The 21,385-nt window shown below is 39.3% G+C and overlaps 1 protein-coding gene across 4 annotated transcripts in view; it reads left to right on the plus strand.

The window, feature by feature from the left end:
• Positions 1-21,385, plus strand: part of TXNDC11 (thioredoxin domain containing 11) — a 59,141-nt gene that overhangs the window by 13,816 nt on the left and 23,940 nt on the right. For 3 of the 4 annotated variants that reach the window (XM_058570039.1, XM_058570041.1, XM_058570042.1), the window contains one exon: positions 9,435-9,528. The exons of the other annotated variant lie outside the window; for it this stretch is intronic. In XM_058570039.1, the coding sequence (XP_058426022.1) occupies positions 9,435-9,528 (94 nt within the window). The remainder of the gene's footprint in view (positions 1-9,434; positions 9,529-21,385) is intronic. 4 annotated transcript variants of the gene reach the window in all.

Below are 21,385 nucleotides of genomic sequence, written 5' to 3' on the forward strand. Positions count from 1 at the left end.
TTGTCTCCTCTTCTGCCTGGACAGGCTGGTGGGCAGGAACTACACTGGAGGCCAGGCACCTGGGTGTAGACCCTTTGGCAGCACTGATTCTGACTTGGGGCAGGTCACTCACCTGCCAGGCATCAAGGGTCCGGACGAGGGTATTCTTGAGAGTCCTTTTAACTCTTAAGTGCAATAATTGTGTGATGAGTGGGTTTTCACATAGCTTTGCAGTAGGTGACAGGCGGAGTCACTGGAGGTGGTATAGCAAAATGGGGAAGAATCAGGACTCGGACAGATGCCAGTCCAGGCTCAGCTCCGTCACTTATTAGCTGTATGGCCTTGGGCCAGAAACCTCTTTAAGCCTCTGTTTCCTCATCTATAAAATAGGGATAAACATGACATGAAAATGCCTAAGATGTAGTCCCAATAAACGAAAACTTAGTGGAAGTGATGTCATGGAAAAATCCTGGATACTTAGCACTATGGAGAGAACTTAAAATGTGCATAATACCTGCCAGAATTCCCTGCCTGTAGAAAAAACCTCTGTGTGTTTTGTAATTAAGGTGATAAAAATGGCCTGCAAGGGCCCAGGGATTTGCCTCCACTTATGCTCTGTTGGGACTTTTATAGGACGCTTTGCTCAGTTTTGATTGATACTCTGTTTTTTCCTTCAGATTTTCACTCAGTTGCTTCTAAAAAGTAAAGAGAGAAATGGGAACATCAACAAATACCATATAGCATGTGTCTGCCCTTCCAAAAAATATGTGAAAACAGTTGAGATCGTTTAGCCTGATAGTAAGAGCACGAAGAGGCGGCTTCAGTGTTATTTTCAGCTCTATCAGAGATTTGTGTCCAGAGAGTTCTGAGCCAGTTTTTTTGCTTCAGTTCTTAGCAGTTCTTCTTTGCTTAGTTCTTAGAGGTCATGTGATAAGGAGAAGGACTCAGCTAGGATTCTAGAGACCTGGATTTTAGCCCTGACATTAACAAGTCTCTGATTTCTGAGTTTTATGCGGATTTCTCATCTCTAAAATATGGGAGTTGGCTCAGGTAATTCCTCCTGACTGTTTTGGCTTTGGTGAAGTTTAGAGGTTGGGACGAGGCAGACAGAAGAAGGCTTCTTAGTTTTTGGTTGGGAAAATATGTTTGAGACAATGCCTTTGAACATCTGTCTCAGAGATCTTGCTAATCCTTTTTTATTTATTACCTCTAAGATGTTTGCAGTGTTCTTTCTAGTTGCATCTGCAGGAGAGACAGGTGCATGTTTATGACTGAGCAGCAAGGATGAGTCCTTTCCTTCAACCTTTGCATTCTTCAAACCTGCTTTTCAGCAGTGCTTTCAGAGATTATGCTCCCAGTTTGACATTGAGTTCACATCAGACTCACTGATGTGCCAGTGGTGTTACTCAAGCCCACTTAAATTATAATGATGTATGACTATGATTAGACTGGGTTTAAAATGGGAAGCAAAAGAATGCTGCCAAGATGGGACCCCCATATAGCTTCTGTCAGCTTAAAAAGGAAGCCCTTTTTAAAAGGGCTTCCTCCCCAAAGCTGTAGATAGCTTTTACCCTGTAAGTATCATCTTTTGCTGGGCTTCTTCTCACTGAGATGAAATTGTCTGGTTGGCAAGAGACGGTGTTTGATTAATTGTGAAAGAACTCAGGAGTCAAGCCCAGCATGGCACTTGTGAAACCATTTATCTTGTGAAACATACCAAATACTGCCTAGAAAAAAGTGATGTCAATTTCATGCACACTCTCTGTAAGATAACAAAAAACAAAATTCCAGATCCAGAAATGAAAGCACTGTCATGGTTTTGACAGTTGACTAAATAGGAAAGTTTAAGGAATTTTTGGAGGCCCCTCTCTAGAGCACAATATACTTTTGGACATTCTTCTAAATCGAGGTTTCATAATCTCAGCATTATTGACATTGGAGTCAGATAATCCTGTGTTATGGGGGCTGTCCTGTCCTGTGCAGGGTGTTTAGCAGCATCGTTTGCCTCCACCTACTAGGTACCAGTAGCACTTCTTCTCTCCCTTAGTTGTGACAACCAAAAATATCCAGGCATTGCCAAATGTGGGGCAAAATTGCCCCAGTTGAGAAACCACTGCTCTGAATTATTCAGTTTCCCCAAATAAGGCCTTAAGATGATGCCTCATAAGGCAAACACATCTTTTTTTCATGTAGCACACAGAATGCCACAATAATTGTTGCAAGTTTATCTGCTTATAACAGTGGCAGTAGAGAGAAGAGGAAAATTAAGTTCTTTGACTAGAAAATTCTGGAGTGTTATCTTTGGGGAACTAGAGCCAGGAGTGAGTTCTTTTTTTTTTTGTGAGGAAGATCAGCCCTGAGCTAACATCCATGCTAATCCTCCTCTTTTTGCTGAGGAAGACCGGCTCTGAGCTAACGTCTATTGCCAATCCTCCTCCTTTTTTTCCCCAAAGCCCCAGTAGATAGTTGTATGTCATAGCTGCACATCCTTCTAGCTGCTGTATGTGGGACTCGGCCTCAGCATGGCCGGAGAAGTGGTGCGTCGGTGTGCACCCGGGATCCAAACCCGGGCCGCCAGTAGCGGAGCGCGCACACTTAACCGCTAGGCCACCGGGCCGGCGCTGGGAGTGAGTTCTATTGTCATCAATAGAGCTGTCCCTGATACTCAACTTTTTACTCAAATTGTTCGTCCATACCAAAAAAACCATGATTCTTAAACGTGTTAAGGATTTTGCTAATTAAAGAAATCTTACTATGAAAGATACTTGTTTTGATCAAGAGCCTTATTTCCTAGTTTATGTTTTTTATAAATAGGGGTTTCAATGTCAAGTGTGTTTAAATTTAGTTATACCAAAATTAAGCTGAAGTAATTATTTAATGTTTTTGTGGCACTTCTGAGGTTTGTTAGAATGACATTGTTTTTTGCTTATGTCTCTAGATGTGTTTGTGACATTTTGTAGGAGTGCATTTGATAATTTCCCCTCATTAAAAAAACTATATTGATTATGTTTATTTGTCTCTAATCCAGATATTTGTGAGCAGTTTAGACTATCATAAAATTGTGCAGTTAGTGTTTATTACTTGGAAAGTGATGATATCCTGAAATTAACGACTTTCTGTACTGACATAAACTTTTATTATTTGTATACTGAACTCTATTCATTTCTGCTTATATTGCTGTCATAAAAGAGGAATGCTCTCATTGTACCTTGGTTTGAATTTTTATGTCCTACAGGTGAATCCTTTCAAAAGCCTATTTGAGATGATTAGATATTGAATTACCTAGAAGAGTAGAAATTTTTAATCAATGGAAAATATTTTATTTGACTTAGATATCTCAAACCTACCCAAATCAGATTGCTAATCATTAACCATAGTTTTATGTTTGGAAAATATGACTCTGAGCCAGATGCAATTTTTAGAAGAAAACAGTTTTGCCTTTAATTTACTGAACATCACAGAAAGACATTAAAGGGTGACTATTATACATACTTGACTCTGTAAATTCCAAAATACTTTAGTCATTATTAGCAAGCAAATAATGAGTTAACTCTGTATTGGTAAGTGACCTCTAGTTTTCAAGTACTTTTCCTTCTGATCGTCCCAACAACCATGTGAGATAGATGGAAATGGTAGATTCTTTGCACAGATTAAGATAAGGTGATTTACCCTGAGTGGAGAGCAGACTATAGCACAGCTCTCCTGGCTGCCTGAATTCTTCCTTGTACACAAAGAAATGTTGATGGTCTGAGTTAAAACTTCTCTGTCTATCTAGAGGTTAAAATGTTGAATATTTGACTATTTTATGTCATTTTTCAACCTTTCTCTTTCATGATAGAAAAATTTTGAAGGTGTTTGTTTCTTAATTTGACTGTAACTTTTTTTTCTTCATTTTTACAAATGGTTTCAAGAGTAAATAGTGATAAAGGATGGGTCTGTGGCTATTGACTTACTGTTAAAGCAGCAGAGTTTTATCATTTCCCATTATTAATTGGCTCATTAGCATTTAATGCAGAACTGGGAGTGTTCTATGTATGATAATCACGATATTGAGGTAGTCTAGAATTTTTTTCCCACATATGCATTAAAATAGTAACCTGTCTTATAAATAATGAATATAGCTAAAAACTGAAGTGAGCTTCCAATAGATACTACAAAGGGAGATCAAGAACTTTAAGTCATTTCATTGCAAACCATGTTAAGAAATCCTGTTTTCTTCATTTACTCCAATTGTAGAATCCCTCTTACTCAAGGGGTCTTCCCACCCATTTAAGATACAGATAGGAAAATGTAGTTTCTTACTTGTGGACAACATAGTCAAACAGAACCTAGTGTCATTTTTATTTTAGTGGACATTAAGTTGATTGGACAGGGAATAGGACTAAGTAATGTCACTTTCAAAGTCACTAGTTTTATGGCTCTTCTGATTTTGATATTTTTTAGGCATCATTTGGTAGCTTCTATGTCATTAAGGCTTGTTTTTTTTATTTTTTAAAGCACATGGTAGAATCATCTGATTTGTACCTTGTACTTTTGCCCACCAAATGCCAACAGTATTATTTAGAACTCTTATCTGTATCTGCAGCCAAAATATTTTTTAAATCTTTTCACAAATTTCTATAATTTATCCATTTAAGAGCAGTGATTTAGCATACATCCATTCATTTATTCTTAGCAGTTTTGGTAAACCAAATTGTTTTAAATTTAAGTGGGATGGGAAAAGGATTGGGAATCTTTTGGAGTTGGGGAAGCAGGGTGTTAGGTAAATTGCCAGGTGACAGAAAACCTGAGCATCTTGGAGAAAAACATAATAGAATGCCTGGCACCTGGTATTATCCAATTGTTTGTTAGTAAAAGTCTACTCTGAATGTTGAGAAAATAAATAGATACTGTTTCTGTCAATTCATAGTTTTATAGCACTGTAAATGAGATAGTTTTAAATTTTCTAGGTGTGAGTTAACATTAATGCAGAAATATTTCAATTGCCATTGAGTAAAAACACACAGAGGTGACTACTCTCATGGCCACTAGAGGGGGTGTACACTAGCTACTGAAATTTATGCTACACGGCAGATGGTGCTCACTTAGGAAAGAAATATTTTATGCCGATTTGCTGGCCTCCTATAAATGTCCTATATTCAACCTCCTCATTATAGCAGATACTGAATATACTGTACATCATGGAATGGAGTTAAAAACACACAAACTGGGTCAAGTTATAATCCAGTACTCATCATGTTTTGTTCTTTGCTAAGTTGTAAACTTAGTAGAGGAGCTTTGTCTTATTTATCTTTTTATTCCCATTCATTCATTAACAAATGTTTATTTTGTGCCTGCTCTGTGCCAGGCGCACTCTGAGCTGGAAACGTAGTGATGAACAAGAGAGAGCCTCTGTTTCATGGAGTTATAATGTGGAGATAGACATCAAACAGGAAATAAATAAACAAGGTGTAGGGGTCTGAGTAGTGCCTTCCCGAAATTCATGTCTGCCTGGAACCTCAGACATGGTCTTATTTGGAGGTAGGGTCTTTACGGATGTCATTAGTTAAGGCTCTCAAGATGAAATCATCCTGGATTTAGAGTGGGTCCTAAATCCAATGACTGGTGTCTTTATAAGAAGAGGAGAAGGGCTGGCCCTGTGGCTTAGGGGTTAAGTGCGCACGCTCTGCTACTGGCAGCCCGGGTTCAGATCCCGGGCGCACACCGACACACCGCTTCTCCAGCCATGCTGAGGCCGCGTCCCACATACAGCAACTAGAAGGATGTGCAACTATGACATACAACTATCTACTGGGGCTTTGGGGGGGGGGGGACAAAAAAAAAGGAGGAGGATTGGCAATAGATGTTAGCTCAGAGCTGGTCTTCCTCAGCAAAAAGAGGAGGATTAGCATGGATGTTAGCTCAGGGCTGATCTTCCTCACAAAAAAAAAAAAAAAAAAGAGGAGAGGACACAGAGACACAAAGAAGGCCATGTGAAGACAACGGCAGAGATTGGGATGATGCAGTCCCAAACCAAGGAATGCCTGGAGCCACCAAAAGCTAGGAGAGAGGCAAGGAAGGATTCTTCCCTAGAGCCTCAGAGAGAGCGTGGCCCTGCTGCCGCCTTGATTTTGGACTTCTAGTCTCCAGAACTGTGAGAATAAATTTCTGTTGTTTTAAGCCACCAAGTTTGTGGTAATTTGTTGTCGCAGCTCTAGGAAACGAATATACAAGGTAATTTCAAATAAGAAGTGCTACAGGAAAAATACAGAAGGGTGCTATGATAGATTTGAGGATACAGAGGTAGGGTGTAACTATTTTAGAAGACAGAGAAGACCTCTCTTGAGAAAATGACATTTGAACAGAAACTTAAAGTGATGCGACCCAGCCCTTAGGAAATTTGGAGAAAACACTCCAAGAGGTAGGAACAGTAAGTACAAAGGTCCTGAGGAAGGAACAGGACTGGTTGGGCTAGAGGAGGAGGGAGAGTGGTAGGGGATGAGGTCACAGAGGTGTCTTGCTACCGTCATGTGTCCTGATTAAATTTTTGATTAGTTGGACAAATGAAGGAGTTGAGTTCCTGTGACTGTTCACCTAGTAGCTAGCTAAGCATCTGGGAGTGGACTAACAGGAACACTGCAGTTAGAACCTGGGGTTGGATGATCTTTATAGATTGGTAAGCATCAGAGTGAGGAGGGACATCTGTGTATCAGTAGGGCTTGCACCCTGACGTCAACCCAGTGTCAGGCTGGCCTTTGTGCTTGTCTAGCTCATCTGAAAGAGAGCCTCAAAAGGATATTAGGCAGGCTTAGAGTTGTCTGCTTTGAACCAGCCCCTGGGTTTATTTTCAGCTGAGCAAAGGGGCCTAGACCTGGAAAGGTCCATGTATGTGAATATGCATGCATTTTGTTCCCCTAACTCCCCTTTTTCCAGATTTAAGAAAGAACTGTGAAAGAAACTGAAATATATGATCGTTTCTCAAATACAGCTTCTGTTGGGGAGACATTGAAACTTTGGGGAAATGGTTGCAAAATTTGTCTTACCCAAAGTACAGCCAGAGCTAGTTTAGTAACTTTTAAATGATAATTTGCAATAGAAATAAATAATTATCACTTCATTTTATTTCCTCTTTTTATTATTTTGAAATACTAATTTTAAGTTACTTTGTCAAACATGCCAGTTTTCAAAATTTAATACAGACCATCACAGTGTTGTGAATATTTGAAAAATAGCACTGAAATAGTTTTAAGTGCCTTGTATTTTAAATAGTTAGTATTTTACAATTTATACAGCCTTTAATCATCTCATATAGTTGTTGAATCTTATGATCTTCATTTCTTTGACAATGAAAAGTGAAAATAATTTTGCTTGTGGGTTGTTTGCTTTGCATTGTTTGTGAAATTTCTTTGGTCAAACTCCTTGAAAATTTCGACACCAGTCCTTCTGCAGCTACATAGAGGTTCCTTCGTCTAAGCCACAGAGCCCCTTGGAAAACTGCAGCAGTGATGCCATCGACCAGAATAAACTCTTACACTGTAGGAATGTCCACAGTGGACCCCTGCAAACGGTCCAACCTTTATTCATCTTTAGAAGTTTAATTTGGGTTTCCCTTGAAGACTCAGAATTCAAATTTATTTTACTTCCATTAATGTGGGTACCTGTGTGCATATGTATACATAAACACATATGTAGTTGCATACATACATGTTTATGGACCATACGTCCACTTCTGTGAAGCCACCTGAGATAACATGGTGTGAGAAGAAAGCTGAAATTTACCTCATTTAATTTTTAGCCATGAAACATATATTAATGTTTAGGATGAATTTATTCCATTTGGTTTTGGTTTCGGAGATTGGTCAGAATTTAAAGAAACTTAAGTAAGTCTGTTTTCTTTCCATTTGTTTCCATTTGTGTTCTCTTGTGTCCAATATTAACTAAGTGACTAGAATTTCTAAAGATTTTGTCTGCCTTTGTTCTTGGTGGAAAGGCTTATTACAGCATCATAGCCTGGTTTGAAACCTTAAGAACCCAAACACTATGTAATTCTACTTTAAGCCAATTCTGGATTGGCTTGTTAAAAACATTTTGAAGGAGTTTAGCAAAAGAAAATCCTGTTTTCAGTAACTTTGCTTTCTGATATCCTCAGTTTGAGAAATTGGTTATTTCTTGGATTTTTTTTAGATGTTAGGATTAAACATTCTGACTATCTAAGTTTCTACCAGAATGAAAACCAATTAATTTATTTAAAATTGAATCTTATGAGAATAAGCAAGTGATTTAGATTTGAAAGAGATTATGTTTCACTACAGATCAGAAATTCCTCTTTTATACAACATACTGATTTTAAACTTTACGAACAGATTAAATTTCTACTTTACCTTTTGGATCTGATTTTGTCCCAGTGATCAAATCACCACAATTATTTATTAAGAGCATGGTGTTACGTGCTTTAGGGCTAGAAAGGATTTGTTACATTTGCCTAGTGATTTATAGTTCATCAAGCTCATTCTCAGTAACCCCATGATGAATCTTCTCCATTTGCCAGATAAGGAAACTGAGGCTTCCCATTGAAGGGTTCACCCAAGATCATTCAGCCATCAGACTTGAGCTTAGGTCTTCTGACTCTGAGCTTAGCACTTTCCTCAGGGACCTCACAGTTTGTCTTTTAAGACAGATGACAATTATTACAAAACAAAACCAGACAGAATGAGTGGCCCAGGGCCTTCAAAGAAGGAAGCAATTATTCTGAACAGGAAGGCAGAAAGTATCTGGTAGGGGACAATTAATTGGTTTGGCAGAACGGAGGGGCATTGTGTGCTAAGCTTGGAGGAATGGAACGAGCAGGTGGAGATAAGTTTGTGGGGGTGGAGGAGCAAGAGGGCAGGTTGGGGTCCTCTGCAGACTGACCTGACGAGAGAGGAGGGTTGCCATCGTGGAATGCTGGGCTCTGGGGGTGTGTGGGGGAAAGAGTCCCTGGAAGGATGCCCTTGGAGCCAGTCAGATTTAACCTGATTTCCAGTAAATGTGAAGATATGTTTGGAGTGAGTGAGAGGAAGCTATTGAGGAAGAAATCTAAGAAAGATTACAAAGAAATTATTGATATAGCTTGCCTAGAGTTGCTAAACAAAAGCAAGTGAGTACTTGAACTTGATGGTGAGGTTTCGAACTAGGGACCTAGGAGAACTGTCAGCAGAGGATGGAAGGACCTACTTTGGGAGAGAAAAGAAAGTTTCAGCTTTGAATTGTGCCTGTAAAAGCTGCTGCAACTCCATCCCTTACCCTGTTTGTTGTCTAAATGAAGGGAACAGTCAGCCCTAACCTGCAACTTTGTCTGTACTTAGGCTTTTTTAAAAAATGAAATGCAACAAATTGCCGTTGTTAAATTATAATGGCATGTCTTTCTTGTTTTAAAGTTTCCCCCCTTACGCAGTGACTAACACCTCAGTCACCTAATCCTGATCTTGTTCCTGCAGCCTGGAGTACTCGGGTTCTTTGAGTTCAGTGGCTCGCCCCAGCCTCCTGGTTATTTGACCTTCTTCACTTCAGCATTACATTCATTAAAGAAAGGTAAAAATGATCCATGTTAAGACGTTAATACTTGAACAGAAATGTATGCATATTGATATCTTCTTTTGCATATGTTATCTTTATGATTATATATTTTAATTTTCTTGATTCCTTTTCTCTGTATTTGTATTAAATAATTACACTGTTTTATGTTCTATTGGCAAACAGAAAATTCTGTGCTATTTCAAATACAGTCTCTTAAATGTTTAGCTTTTTAAAAATGTAGCTTGATCATACTGTGTCTGCAATTATATATTGTGCACTTTAAAATGTATCTTATATCTCTTTTTTTGTGTGTAGTTATAAGTTTTGGTCAAAGTTTTTAGTGGTTGTACTGTCAGTTGGATGTAACCACAATTTAGGAATACATTTCCTTCAAGGAGTATTTTTGCAAGTACAAAAGTCACGTCACATTACAGCATAAGCCTACTGCCAGTTTCACTTTGCTCAAAGCCATTTTTTTTTCTTAGTTGAATCATTTATTTGAGGTCCTACTTTGTAAATTATCCTGCCCATTTTTCCATTTGCTCCATGTTCTTTCTTCATATCAGTCATGACCTCCTGTCAGTTTTCTGTCGGATATGCTTTCCTCTGCTCACTTGTCTCCATCTCCTTTGTTACTGCACTGGTCCAAACCCCTTCCCCCACCCCTGGACTAGACCACTGGACATGTAGCTAGCATCCGTTCTCACGCCTTCTTCCTCACACCAGAGCCTTTGCATGTGCTAGTCCTTCTGCCTGAAATGTGCCCTCTGCCTCCCCAGCCCCTAGGGCTCAGCTCTCCACCTGTCAAACCCCTATTTATCCTTCAGGGTCCAGTTCAAATATCACTTCCACAATCTCCTGCAATCTCAATTGGGTACCCTGTTGTTTTCTTTCATAGCACTTAACATAGTTTGTATTTATGTATGTAATTATGAGATGATTTGTTGAGTGTGTCTTCAGTTGAGTGTTCTTTCTCCAGCGTCTGGCACATAGCAGGGGCTCAATCAGTATTTGCCAAGTGAGTGATCAGATTGATGGCCATATCATCTTTCCCCCAGTAGATCAACCAAAAATATGTAACCATCCTTCTGTTACTGGATATTAGATTGCTTCAGTATATATATATTTTATATTATAATAGTATAGTATTAATACATCAAACAATGGTATGACTGGCCATTTTAATGTATACATTGTCTTAAGGTTTTATGCATAGACAATCTATTGTATTCACATTTTTCATCCAGGGGACATTGGGAGAGGAAATCAAGCTGTCACATAAGTATGTCTTCTGTCCACTTGAAAGACTTTGAGCTTCACAGCCTCAGGTGACTAAGAACACTTAGTGAGTCAAAGTTTGAATTTTGAAAACAAAATACTGCCAACTTAAATAAGCTTAAGAGGCAGATATTCAAAGCTTTTCTTAGAAGACTAAATAAAGCCCGTTGAAGAAGATCTTCAATGATCTTCTTCAATGATCAATGAATGATGGTAGCATTCAAGTTCTTGAGTTGAAGAAGATATTTCAGGAGTGTGGAAAGATTTTTTTTTTTTTTTTTGGTGAGGAAAATTAGCCCTGCACTAACATCTGTTGCCAATCCTCCTCTTTTTGCTGAGGAAGATTGGCCCTGGGCTAACATCCACGCCCATCTTCTTCTACTTTATATGTGGGACGCCTGCCACAGCATGGCTTGATAAGCGGTCCGTACGTCCGCGCCCAGGATCCGAAGCCATGAAACCCCGGCTGCCGAAGCAGAGCACGCAAACTTAATCACTATGGCACCAGGCCAGCCCCTGGAAGGATGTTTTATTATCTATTAGATTATATTGTGTGCTAATAATTCATCTTAAATTCCTTTTTCATTCAAAGGTTTACAAAATATTGCTTCTTTTTGGAAAAACGTTTCCAAGTACAAGATAGTAGTCTTTTCCCCTGTTTTTCTTTTCTTTTTTTAAGCAAAGGAAGGTGATAAATGGGTGAAAACTACTTGAAGATACAAAACAAACCTCTTTGGTCAAATCACTAATTTTGACAAATGATTACATGAAATTTCTTCTAGGAATAAATCTAGTCTGATTTACCTTTACTGCGTTTCTTCCCTATCTTGTGTTTCTAGCTGGGTCTTGTAAAAATCTTGTTGCATACGAACATTGCAAGAGCTGAGATTCATTCTGATTAATCATTTTTCACCCTATTTTTGTGGGTAAGCTCCCACTTAAGCTTATGAATCATTTTTAGAAGAAAAAGATAAATTTGGAATGATGATTTTCCATAATATGTGCACTATGAAGGATTACCTAAAATAAATCTTGCCTTGGGCATTTGGGTTTTCTCCCCTTTTCTTTCTCCTATTCTGAAGTCAAATGGTATTTTACTTTTTATTAATAGCAGATGTTCTGTAAGAGAAACATGTGCACACTTTTTTTTTTTAATGGTACAGTTTGAAATGTAAATTCTAGTCAATGTTGTGTTTAGGTTGCATACACAAATTGAGGCCTGAGAAACATTTGACACACTTAACATTTGGTTACAGAGAGCTTAACTGAAGAAGTGTTTAGACTGTTGTGGTAGAAAGCAGATGTCCCAGTTCAGCAAGCCCCAAGCGTTTATAAATGCACGTGTCTTTCCGCCGCCTTAATGGTTTCTTTTAATTGTCTTAGAGATAGCCAGGACGCTCTCTGATATTTATTTCTTGAAGCTTGCTGGCCATTGTTCTACAGAGATTTTGAGAATGTACCGTGTATGAAGCATCACACCCAGGTGCTGGGGTGTGCTAAGAGGGGAGTGTGTTCCCACCCTCAGGAATGTGAGAGTTTAGTTGTAAAATCTGGTTCTTTGGTACTTTGCTGCTTCCTTAAGACTATTTATCTAATGTTTGATGTTTTTATACATTATAATAAAGGAAATTAAGGAACATTCCCTTACCACCTGAGCAGTTAACAATAACTGCTTTCTCTTTTTGTTGTTTTAACTATTTCCTGTCATCTCAGTTACCCACGTCCTTTACACGTTGATCTCAGTCTTGGTGTTGTTTTGTCAGTTTACAAGGTGGCTTGGGCACTAACCCTTTGTTATATCTCGGTCCATTATTTTCTTAACTGATTTACCTTTTTTTTTTTTTCCCCCAAAGCCCCAGTAGATAGTTGTATGTCATAGCTGCACATCCTTCTAGTTAGTGCTGTACGTGGGACTCGGCCTCAGCATGGCCGGAGAAGCAGTGCGTCGGTGCGCGCCTGGGATCCGAACGCGGGCCGCCAGTAGCGGAGCGTGCACACTTAACCGCTAAGCCACAGGGCCGGCCCAGCTGATTTACTTTTATCATTATTTTTATATAGCAATTCTATATTTGCATGTAGTTAAATCTGTGGTTCTTTTTCTTGATTTCTTCTATTTAGTTCTAAAAATCTGATGACTAATTGTTGACTTTCTTCTTTTTAAATTGAAATGTTTAGCACTTTACACTATGTGGATTTACTTTGACTTAAAATACAAAGCACAATTGATTTTTTTCCCGTCTTATTAGATTAGCAGTTAGCACCACTTACAAAATAATGCCTCCTTTCTCCCTCATCTTGATGATGCCTGCTTTATCACAAAATATATTCTTACATGTAATTGGGTCTATTTTTGCATTGTCTCTTGGTCTAGAAATCTCTTTTTGTATGAGTAAATATAATTGTATTTCTTGCTTTGTGAGTTATTAACTGGTAAAGTCTGAACTCCACCTCCTCTAGTTCCTGTGTTTTTAAGGAATATTCTTTTGTATCCATCTGTGCAATTGGCTGGATTTTGGTTGGAATTGTGTTAAATGTATAAATTGACTTAGAGGTAATTGACATGTTCATAACATTTAGCTTCCCTTTCTAGGATCACAGCATGATTCTTCATTTATTCAAACCTTTTAATTTTTTATAATAGGTCTTACACATCTCTCTTAATGTTTAATCTTTTCAAAGTGCTGAATGATTAATTATGGGCCGGCAGTCTGTGTATGTTTCAAGATCCTGAAGGAAACCAGCTCTCTTGTACTTCTCCACTCTTCCCAGGCTGCAAAGCCTATTTCTCTTTGAATCTTTTCACATTTGATCTTGACAGACAGCTTCTTTCTTCTTTTGCCTAAAGAAAATTTGGTGGAAGGGTCCATATTTTTAAGTTGCTTACTTGATTTTTTCCTACCTCATGATTATTTCATCATTTGCCTAAAAATGTGTTCTGGTAAAATGTTATATTCTGCTGTGACTCAGTGACTTGTTTAAAAGAGAAAATTTACAGCAAGTTTTGATCCTGTTTTTTATTTGACCTACAAAAGGGAAGGAGTGCTGTCTATGGGGGAGAGCAGTGACCTGGGAGCCAGCAGTGTCTGGTCCTTATCCTTTGTCTGCCCCTGACGAGATCTATAAACTTGAGCAAAATATTTAACTTTTCTGTATTTGAGTTTGTCTATCTGTAAAATTGGAGAGTAGAGATAAGGGTAAATGCTTGTTTTATAAGGCCACATCATGTGTGAAATACTTTGTGTGTGAATAAAGTAATGACCTTAAAATCTATAGTAGTTTAGTTAGAAACCAAACCACCTGGCTGAAAGCACTTAAAATAATAATTGTGTCTGTTTTCTTAAAAGCAACCACACCAGATAACATGTAACTTGACTGACCAGTGGACACAGGTCTGCCTCCTCCCTTACCTGTTGCCCTCTATACCCATTTCTGTTTGTGCTCTATGGTATTCTCACTGTAGAACTGACTGCATCTCTCTCCCACCAGAATATGAGCTGGTTTGTTCAGATAATATTTATTGAGTCCCTTAAGGCCAAGGTTTTGTCTTGCTCCTGTGACTCCAACACCCTGCTTAACCAATGTTGTAGCTAAAAGATTGAATGAATGACTAATAAAGAACACTTTACCTTGAAATTGCTCAAGTGAGAATATTTTAGCAGTGGGATATTAAATCATTTTGCACCCCCTACCACTTTTCCTCATGCCTGGCCTCTCAGCTTCCATAGACCAGTGTGTAGGAATCACTCACAACAGGACTGGATGGAGCCCCTGCCTGGTCCATTCCTCTTACTCTTTCTTTCCATGGCCTTCTCACTGTCCCCTGACACTAGAATCCTAATGAATTGAACTGAAATTCACATGACATTTAAATGTCACCTTGAAAATACACTAAACTATTAACCTAAGATATTGTTTGCTCTCCCTCCTAAACTTAGTTGACAAGGGAACCTTGTGGCATTAGTTTCCCTAAGGAACATCCTTTGGGAAACACTGTTGTAATGAAATTTTTTAAGAGGAATTTATTAGAGAAAGAACTAATTCCAGTGTAAGGTCCCTCTGCTCCACCAGGTGGCATCTGATGATGCTGTGATTTGCTGGTAGAATTAGGTGAGAACACATAAAAAGCGCCCTCCCCACATCCTTATTCATGAATAAAGCTTTTTTGGAGCACTTCTCTGTCAGATTGTGAAATTTTAAACATCAAGAGGTCTGAAAGGTAGAATTTTCTTACCCTGTAGGTGACATTCTTGAAGGCATTGAAAAAACAAGGGACTGACTTTTTAGGCAACGTTGACTCTGAGATTGCTTTATTTTCTCTGATTCCTGGGTCTAATTCTTGGGAATTTGGACCAGGCGTTGGGTTTAAACAATTTTCCATGAATGGAACAGATTCTAGGATTACTTGGTTTTCTCTGATACTCTCATTCGTCGTCATTATACTCAGTCATAGAGGGAAATCTTTTTCTAACTATCTGCCTGTGTTCTGAGTCCCTCTGGGTGCTGACTAATACACATTAGAATAAACATATTAGAAATTCCATACCTTTTTTCCCCATATGTAAACTGGCTTTTTAATTATGTTGCTATTATGTTAGCAAATATGTCATCGTATTTCATAGGAGATGCTTTTATTCCCATTATGACTTATCTCTTAAGCCTTGTAAATGATGCTAGATAAGAACTAAAGCCAAAACAGACCTCCCCATGCTTTAAGTTAGATTCAGAAACATGACTTAACTCAACAAACATTTGAGGATCCACTATGTGCTACAGCTATAAAGATGAATAAGACTTGTTTCCCACCATTAATAGTGCCACCTGCTAGTGTGGCCAATAAGTAACCTTGCCCACAACGTGAGTACAGTGACAGGTCTTTTACAGGCTTTGCTCGAACGTGGAGCCAGGACACTCAGATCAGATCAGGGAAGATTGCTTAGAGGAGGTGGGATGGAGAGGGTTCCCAGGAGAACGAGGGGTCAGCCTTCAGGTAAGTGTGTAAGGAACTAGAGAGTGGATGATAGATGGGGTTGGGGAAGGCAAAAGGCACGAGGGTAATGCAGAACCAAATTTAGTGGTCATTTGTAGATATTTGGATTCCGTGAACCCATGTATTTGAAATTTTGCACCATCTTTGCTTTCTAGTTGTTTTGTGATATTTTCTACCTTTTTAAAGTTGTCCTGTTTTGGGGGGGGGTGTGTGTGTTTTGATTATATTTCTTCAAGGTTTTTTTTTTTTTTCCTTGAAGCTGAGATAAGCTTCCTAGATAAAGAACCGAAAACATTAAAATCTTGAAAAACTCGGAGATCACCTTCTGTAATAAAGTCACAGCTCATAGTGAAATAACTCAGTGCAGACAAACCCAGTTCTGGTCTCTACTTGACCACTTTTTATGGAAAGTTGAGCATGATAAGCTGATACTGGACTGAGCCCTTCCGTGAGTCAAGCACTTTACCTGGATGATGTAGTCTTCACTGCCACTCTTTGAAGTGGGAGCTGTTATGATCTCACGTGAGCAAACTGAGGCTCTGAGGAGGTTGTTAACTGACTCAAGGTCACTTCAGTAGGCAGAATTAATGGATCTCTAAAGATGTCCACATTCTTATCACCAGAACCTGTGAATATGATACGTTATGTGGCCAGGGGGAATTGAAGTTACAAATGGAATTGGGTTGCTAATCAGCTGACCTTGAGAAAGGGAGATTAGCCTGGATTATCTGAGTGGGCCCAGTGTGATCAAAAGGATACTTAAAAGTGGAATTGAGAGGCAAAGAATAGTGTCAAAATGATGTGATGTGAGAAGGACTTGTCCGGCCATTGCTGGCTTTGAAGATGGAAGGGGCCACAAGCCAAGGAACGCAGGCAGCCTCTAGAAGTTGGAAAAGGCAAGGAGATGGATTCTCCCCTAGAGCCTCCAGAAGGAACGTGCCCTGCTGACACTTTGATTTTAGCCCAGTGAGGCCCATTATGGACTTCTGACCTCCAGAACTATTAAGATAAATTTATGTTGTTTTAAGCTACTAAGTTTGTGGTAATTTGTTGCAGCAGAAATAGCAAACTAATACAGTCGCATACCAGTTGAAGAGGAGCTGGGATAGGAAACCAGGACGACGTTACTCCCTTTACTGCTGTGCTTTCCTGGGATGAGGCAGGTGGCGCAGTGTGGGGATTCCTGCCTCCTGGCCTTTGCCCATGGTGCTGCTTTAAATATAATGCCTTTCCCTTGTTAATATCCACCTTCCTAATTTTTTTTTTTTAATTTTATTTATTTATTTATTTTTCCCCCCAAAGCCCCAGTAGGTAGTTATATGTCATAGCTGCACATCCTTCTAGTTGCTGCATGTGGGACGCGGCCTCAGCATGGCCAGAGAAGCGGTGTGTCGGTGCGCACCCGGGATCGAACCCCGGCTGCCAGCAGTGGAGCGCGCGCACTTAACCGCTAAGCCATGGGGCCGGCCCCACCTTCCTAATTTTTCAAGGTCTACCTGAAGTTCTGTGGGATTTATAAATATTGCCTAGCTAGCATGATGTCGGGTGCTTTGTGGACATCAAATGGAGATTTCCATACCCCTGGCTCCCTTCTTGAAACTCCCTTTGCACTGGTTGGCTGTGTCTCCTACTTAGCAACTAGCATTATTTTCTAATTTTCCCTTGGACTTTAGTGGTATCTTCCTAACAAGAAGTTCCTGTAAGCAGGGACTAACTCTCCTGATAAGTCATTTGTGGCAGGTGTCTTGTGTGACTGTGCCCACCTAGTCAGCCCTGCTCACTGGTCTTCAGGTTCCCCATCTGTAAGATAAGGGAGCTTTGCCCTAGTTGCCTCTGAAGGACACTTCAGCTTGATAATGCATTGGCCCTTGGCCTGTTTTTTAGGCTTGGGAGCTAAGAATTGTTTTTATATTCCTAAAGGGTTGTTTAAAAAAAAAAAGTGACCCTTGTGCTAGACCCTAAGAGCAGCCTAAAAGGGAGTGGAGGAGGGATTTCTAAGCAGGTGTATTTCTTTTGTGAAGTCCTTCCTTCCCTGAGGGTTTTTTAAAAAAGGAATTTAATTGAAATACAAGGAAAATATTTAAATTGATCATTTTAATATTGTGCTTTGGTTAAATGAAAGAGGATGGTGTGAGGTATTTAGTTTACTATCATGTTAGTATATGTGACAGTGCGTATTTAGCTCTATAGTTTATGTTCCCCTAAAATAATGTATTTGGAACTACATTTCTCTTTCCCTCCTCTCTAATGTACAAGAAAGAAAAAAATCACAGCTAAGCAGTTACATGTTTACTTAGAGTGTGGCAGTATCTTGGCAAGCACCAGAATGTGCACATTGTATCTATGGTGCCCAAATGCCAGACTTTTTTCTAGATAATTGCTTTGTGCTTTATATTAAGAATTTTGTAAATATACAAATCTCAATGTCACATTTCTAGAGAAAAAATGTAAGTAATAGCTATAGTTCAGACTTTGAAAACAAATATTTCTATAATATTTTACATTTCTCTGAAGGTTTTTTCATTTTCATGAGTGTATCATTGGAAATGTGTGAAGTCATCACCTAGTGAATGATTATGAATCACTATGTAAGTGCTAAGTAACATTGGAGGTGTTGTTGTTATCCTTCTTTATATAATCCTATTGTTTTCCTTTTTCTTCCTTGTCCAAAACCTTGGAAAGAAGAATGGGAAAGTAGAAGTTAATAAAAATGGCAGAGTATAGAGTAAAATGAGAGTTGTTTCCGGGATGGAAGGTACTATGATTCAGGTTTGCCTTTTGGCATGTCACTACTTCCCAGAGTAAGGAAGAGAGAGAAATTTTCCCCAGGAGTAAATGAGTTCTTAGCTGTGCTAAATAGAAGCCGTGTGACTTAAGCCAGTGGGTTTTTTTTTTTTTTTTGCGAGGAAGATCAGCCCTGAGCTAACATCCATGCTAATCCTCCTCTTTTTGCTGAGGAACACCGGCTCTGAGCTAACATCTATTGCCAATCCTCCTCCTTTTTTTTTTCCCCAAAGCCCCAGTAGATAGTTGTATGTCATAGTTGCACATCCTTCTGGTTGCTGTATGTGGGACGCGGCCTCAGCATGGCCAGAGAAGCGGTGCGTCGGTGTGTGCCCGGGATCTGAACCCGGGCCGCCAGTAGCGGAGCGCACACGCTTAACCGCTAAGCCACAGGGCTGGCCCAAGCCAGTGGTATTTAGTTTTGAAGTATGTCATGCTTTATTTGTTGCAGTTATCTTTGTGAGTATTTTTCTTGACCTGATATTCCATTTTGTTCCATGATCCCTGAGAGATTAGCTCACACAGAAGTCTCCCGGAGAACAGACGGCCAGTCCTGATGTAAAAATTTCCACATTGTTCAGCTCCAGCATTTCTGTTCATTCTCTCAGTGTATCCTTGGGTGCCTCACTTTGTAGTACACCAAGTGCTGTTTACTCTAGGCCTCTGGGAGAGAATTCGTTTCAGAAGCTCAGCAGTTTATACCTAGAGTCGCAAGGTCTAGAGCCCCACTTGTTCCTTTCTAAAGACTTTTTTTTTTAATAATTTTTATTTATTTATTTTTTTGCCCCCAAAGCCCCAGTAGATAGTCGTATGTCATAGTTGCACATCCTTCTAGTTGATGTATGTGGGACGCGGCCTCAGCATGGCCGGAGAAGCGGTGCGTCAGTGCGCGCCTGGGATCCGAACCCGGGCCGCCAGCAGCGGAGCGCACGCACTTAACCGCTAAGCCACGGGGCCGGCCCTGTTCCTTTCTAAAGGAGAGAAAAAGGCACATTCTTAAAAATAATCATTCTCTGCTGTTGGAAGAGGTTTCATGAAAAAATAGGAAAAATATTGTCCTATTTATTCTTTTCAGATAAATTGCCCATTATTAAAATTTACTGGCTACTGGATTTATTATTGCAGCCTAATTTTCTACCTGAGTTAAGTGAATCTCACTTTTTCATCATTATCACCCTGGCACAGTCCAAAGAAATATAACATGAACCACATAGGTATTTTAAAATTTTCTGGTGGCTGCATTAAAATTTAAGAAGAAATAGGTGAAATTAATTTCATAATATATTTTATTTAACCAAGTGTGTCCAAATTGTTATCATTTCAAATGTAATCAGTATTAAACTTTTGAGATATTTTACATTCTTTTTTTTGAACCAAGTCTTATACTTTTACACTTAATAGCACATCTCAATTCAGATCCTAAATTTTCATTGGAAATACTTGATCTGTATTTAGACGTCATAAAATTTACAGTTGAAAAAGTGATTTACATACCCAAGTTGTTTTAAACACACTTAAAAGTTTTCCAATAACTGTGTTGAATATCGCTTTAAAATTAAATTAATTAAAATCAAATAGAGTTAAAAATTGAGTCCCTCAGTTGCTCGTATTTCAAGTGCCCGTTAGCCATATGTGGCTAGTGGCTACCATAAAGGACAGTGCAGCTCTGGACATAGGCCTCGTTTCCCGGTGTCCCAGGGAAAAGCAGCTGTTTCATAAGACACTGAGTCTCCTGCAGGCACATCCTTGAGTAACATTTCGGAGTGTGCTCCTCGTAGTCTGAGTTGGTGAGTGTGAGTTGTATAGCTTTGCTTCTGGCAGGACCTTTTATTATTAATTTTAAAGCAAATTAAAAATCTCTTTGCTAACAAAAGAAACTATTCTTATTCTTTCTGGAATGTTTGAGAATGTTAACATCTTGCCTCACTGAGGTAGTTCTTGCCTCGGAATGTGTGTGCTTTACCCTAATACTAAACCGAAGTTTTAATATTAAAAATTGACTTTAAGGCACATGGTTTTAAGCAAAATAAAGTAGTCTGATAGTAAAACGTTATGCAAAAGGCCAAAAACAAAAAACCTTGATGCAAACGAGAGAGATCATGAGTGACCCAGATGAATCTGAGTGGAAACCAGATGGAATTTCAGATCCTTTCATTCTTGATGCGTCCTTGGTGGTTGCCATGAGAGAAATGGTGACCATGGTGTCTGGTAGGCACAAGAAGGCTAATGGAAGCTATATCTAGGGGGATCTGGGGGGCAGGGATGGAGCATTCTGTTAGTGGCAGAGAAGAACCTCAATACAAGATAACAAGGGGTAAACCTGCATAAGTGCCAAAAATAGACAAGAGTTAATGGATTAAAGCAAGGCCGTTCACTACTCAAACACACAAACAGCGAATCAGCATGATAGTGTTGGTTCCCTCACCCTGTGTCCCATGGGGGAGATGATGCAGTGGGCCTAGATGGTAGCCATGTGCACAGTGGGTTGCCTTGTAGCTGAGGGACACAGGGCCAAAAGCTCAGCACCTTTTGTAGCACGTGGCGGACAAGCTAGTCTTGATGCTGTGGTCACCTTGACCTGCTTAGCTGCCTGTATGACCAGCTACAGAAACTGATCTTTCAAGATCTCATTACATCTTGTGGCGGTCTTTCTGACACCTTTCACTGGATGGTTAATAGAGACTTTAAACTGGCCAGTTACCTGGCTAACAGCATTTATCGAGGGTTTTTGGTTTTTTTTTAATCGAATAGGATCATGCCATTGTTGGACCTTTTTTTTGGTGGGGGAGAGGAGAGAGCATTATTCTGAATTTATTTTTAATT

This window comes from Diceros bicornis, chromosome 26 (assembly GCF_020826845.1).
Source record: "Diceros bicornis minor isolate mBicDic1 chromosome 26, mDicBic1.mat.cur, whole genome shotgun sequence".
NCBI lineage: Eukaryota > Metazoa > Chordata > Mammalia > Perissodactyla > Rhinocerotidae > Diceros > Diceros bicornis.